This window comes from Gavialis gangeticus, unplaced genomic scaffold, assembly GCF_001723915.1.
Source record: "Gavialis gangeticus isolate Ggan-Ray unplaced genomic scaffold, GavGan_comp1, whole genome shotgun sequence".
NCBI classification, from domain to species: Eukaryota; Metazoa; Chordata; order Crocodylia; family Gavialidae; genus Gavialis; species Gavialis gangeticus.
This window is the reverse complement of record NW_017729031.1, coordinates 33,445,777-33,449,128: the sequence shown is the minus strand read 5'-3', so window position 1 is coordinate 33,449,128 and position 3,352 is coordinate 33,445,777. Positions and strand designations below refer to the sequence as shown.

The 3,352-nt window shown below is 47.1% G+C and overlaps 1 protein-coding gene across 1 annotated transcript in view; it reads right to left on the bottom strand.

Annotated features, from left to right (window-relative positions):
• Nucleotides 1-1,125: 1,125 nt before the first annotated feature.
• LOC109301426 overlaps nucleotides 1,126-3,352 on the bottom strand; it is a 24,534-nt gene continuing 22,307 nt past the window's right edge. The window contains exon 6 of the mRNA XM_019522589.1: nucleotides 1,126-2,892. Coding sequence (XP_019378134.1) covers nucleotides 2,097-2,892 — 796 coding nt within the window. The 3' untranslated portion in view covers nucleotides 1,126-2,096. The remainder of the gene's footprint in view (nucleotides 2,893-3,352) is intronic.

Sequence of the window (3,352 nt, the reverse complement as noted above, 5' to 3'; positions counted from 1 at the left end):
AGATGTGACCTCCTGAGGTCCCTTCAACCCTCATTTTCTTTGATCCATCCATCCCTGGCATGTGTTTATAATGCCTCCGAAGGACTCCGAAAATTGCCCCTCCTACAGACGCACACAACCATGAAAACAGTTCTTGAAATGCACAAACAATGCAAAGCAGTGCAAGTCGACCAAAAATACTGATGTGTAGGCTGTTGTCTAAATCAGTTGCCAGGGTGTACGGTAGCATCTCAGCAGCTGTAGCAAAGTCTGATTGAGCAATCTCTGGGTTCTGCATGGTTGTTCAGCTCCAGAAAGACCAGGCTTTGGCAGACTGAAGGCTGCACTTACAACTCTGCAGGATTACCTTAATATACATCTCCTGTGACATCAGCTGTCAAAGGAGGACTACACAAGCACGTATCCTGTGTGCAGACCTTCTTGGTGGGATTCACTTCTGGGCACAACCTGCTGTGGAGCAGCTCTGACCTCAGCCCCGTTTTCTAGGGAGAAGCCCTCTCTGGGTTGCAATCTGAGATGCACTGAACCACAATCCAGGCACGCTTGATGTCATGTGTCTGCACCCTGACCGTCACAGCGCGTCGGTGTGCTGATTTACCTTGCTGACTCTTCACACGTGAGACCACATGCAGAAGGTGCTACAAGTTAAAATCTCTTGGCACCATTAAGCCTACTTACACTTTTGCTAACCAGTGTCTAAGTCAGAGCAATCTATGTGCTCTTGATGCCAATTGAAGTAGAGGTATTTCCTGTTGTGCGCCCCCCTTTCTCCCTCTTTGTTTCCTGACAGCTCTTACTTCTGCTCTCTCAGCTCCTGAGCTAGACAATTTGCATGAGACTAAGGAACACATTCAGAACTGATATGTAGTGGAAAGGTTTACGCTGATCTAAAGCTGTCTAGCAACAGTGAATGTAACACGACTGGTGAGGCCAGAAATGGGACAGCTGTGCTAGGAGACATTTCCTACCGCCTCAGTTGGAACCACCTGAATTTTTCTCAGGTGAGGCCAAAGGGAAATGCACGTTTCTCCACTCATCTAAATTCATCCTGTGACCAGCGAAACGTTACCTCTAGAAAACAAAACGGACTCAAAGCATAAGCAGAACACTGATCTAGAGTCATCAGAGGGCAAGTATTAAACCACTTTATGTTGTTAATCTACAGTACAATGTAAAGTGTTCCTTTTTACATTCCGAGATACAGTAGATTACATCATTTTAAATAATCACAGACATCTAAGTTCACCAGAAGTGGTAGCGGGGCCTTATTTACACACCCACAGTCCTGAAACATTTCAGGTGACACTTTATTTTCCACCCGTCTGAAATGATGTCTCTAAAGAGGTCGCTTAAAAATCTGATGGTTTTAATAAAGGGATATTGCTCTTTTTTCAGGGTCCTATAGGTATTTTGGAGAGTGTGCGTGTGTGTGAGAGAGAGAGATCAGTCTCTGTATTTTTTTTGTTCACCCTTTTTGTTTTTTCACATGCATGACATTCTGCATCTCCTTGGTTGGGGTTAGAGATGAAAAAGTTATTTATTTCTTTAACAATAAATCTTTCATTGACCATAGAAGTATCAATTAATGAAATAGAATTGTGCTAGAGAGGCTGGGAACCAGTCAAATGAGGTCATGATCATGTCCAAACTTCCTCTCTCATTCAGTAATACTGAACCTGGCTTTTAATGCTGATGAAATATGTGCAACATTGCAAACCTCTCTCATGTTGTCCAGGGCAGTTCTTCAGCATCATCATGCAATGTGTATTACAACTTTTTCTTTTGTGTGCTGTTAACAAGTTATGCTTCTTTCCAGAGAACTGATCTTCACAAGGAGCCTGTTCATCGTAAGCAAGTCTGTCTCAACTAGGCCGTAAGCCAGTCTTGCTGGACTCCAAGGTGAGACTGTAACGTCTGGTTCCCAGCCTGTTTGCAAATGATCGGCCTTGTTGGACCAAACTCACCCCCAGTTTAACTCTGCTGACTTTGAGGGAGTTGCACCAGAGATTAATTGAATCCACAGAGCCCGGCAATGTTTCTGTGCAGGTCTGGCTGGCTTAGCCAAGTCCTTCCCAACATGAGTCTTTCCCAAGCTTTCAAGACCGGTTGTGGGATGTGCTTATCATGATGTTGGGCAGAGCATTACGGCGCTTCTTCCAAGAGCCCAGCTCTCTCGAATACCTCCTGATCTGCCTGAACCAGTGGTGAGTCCGTGCCCTGTCACTGTCCCGGAACACAAAGGCCTCCCGCCTGATCTCAATGAGTTCAAACGTGTCGTCGCAGTCGGGATCTGCAGAAACGACGCAGTTACTCAGCCGCAAGGGCTCCCTGAGCAAACTGAACTTCCCGTTATTCTTGTCCCTGATGAGCACCAGCACCGCATCTTTCACCAGTCCCAGCTCGGCAGACTCCAGGCTGGACTCAGAAGCTCGCTTCATGTTGACCATGAGAAGCACCTGCATGTTCTGAAACTTCAAGGTCTTGCTGCCCTTTTTGACCCACTGGCCGTCCGGCGGCTGGGCCAGCTGCAGAGGCCCCTCCATCACGAAGCGCGTCTCTTCCCGCAGCCAGGTCGTGGTTTTGATGGCAGTTTCCCTCATCTCAATGTTGATGACTTCCCTCCTCTTCTTGCTATCCTGGCGGAAGGAGCGCAGGGTCCACGAGTTCCCTTCTTGCTTGGTTTTCATGTTGATGTGCTCCAGGTGTGACTCAATGCGGCACTTGGCTTCCCGTAGGCTGCTGTGATCTGGGTGATACTCGATGGTTGCTTTGATGATGCGGCTGAGCAGAAGCGGGTATTTGGTGACTCTCTGCAAAGGAGCCATCAGAAAGGACCTCAGGTTCATGCGCCGCAGTGCTGTGTTGTCGTTCTGGGAAACATTGAGGAATATTCTGCAGGAAGGTGAAAAGGGAATAATAATGAAACAACACTGCTGGTAGCAGATGGTGAAAAACAGCATGCAAAATAACAAGAGTGGCCAGGGGAGGATCCAAGGGGGATGCACTTGCACCCCATGCTTTGGTTCCTGCTCCACCTACAACTTAAAACCACCTGCCTGGCTGTGGCAGCAGCATTTTAGTCGGGAAGGGCTGAGGGAGTCGCTTCACTTCCTGGCTCACTGTCATCTCCCTGATCCTTTCTAAACCTCTGTTCCACGGGTGTTAACAACCCTCTCTCCTTCATAACAGGCTTCATGTTGCACCCATCCAGGTATCCTTTGTTCTGCCATCCTGCTCTCTGTTTGCTGCTCCTAGTACTGGAGCTGCTATTTCACAGCCCTGCAAATTGTTTTTAACTCCTTCCAATGAAGCTTTTTTTTTTTTTTTTTTGCTTCAATCTTAAGCTGCAAAA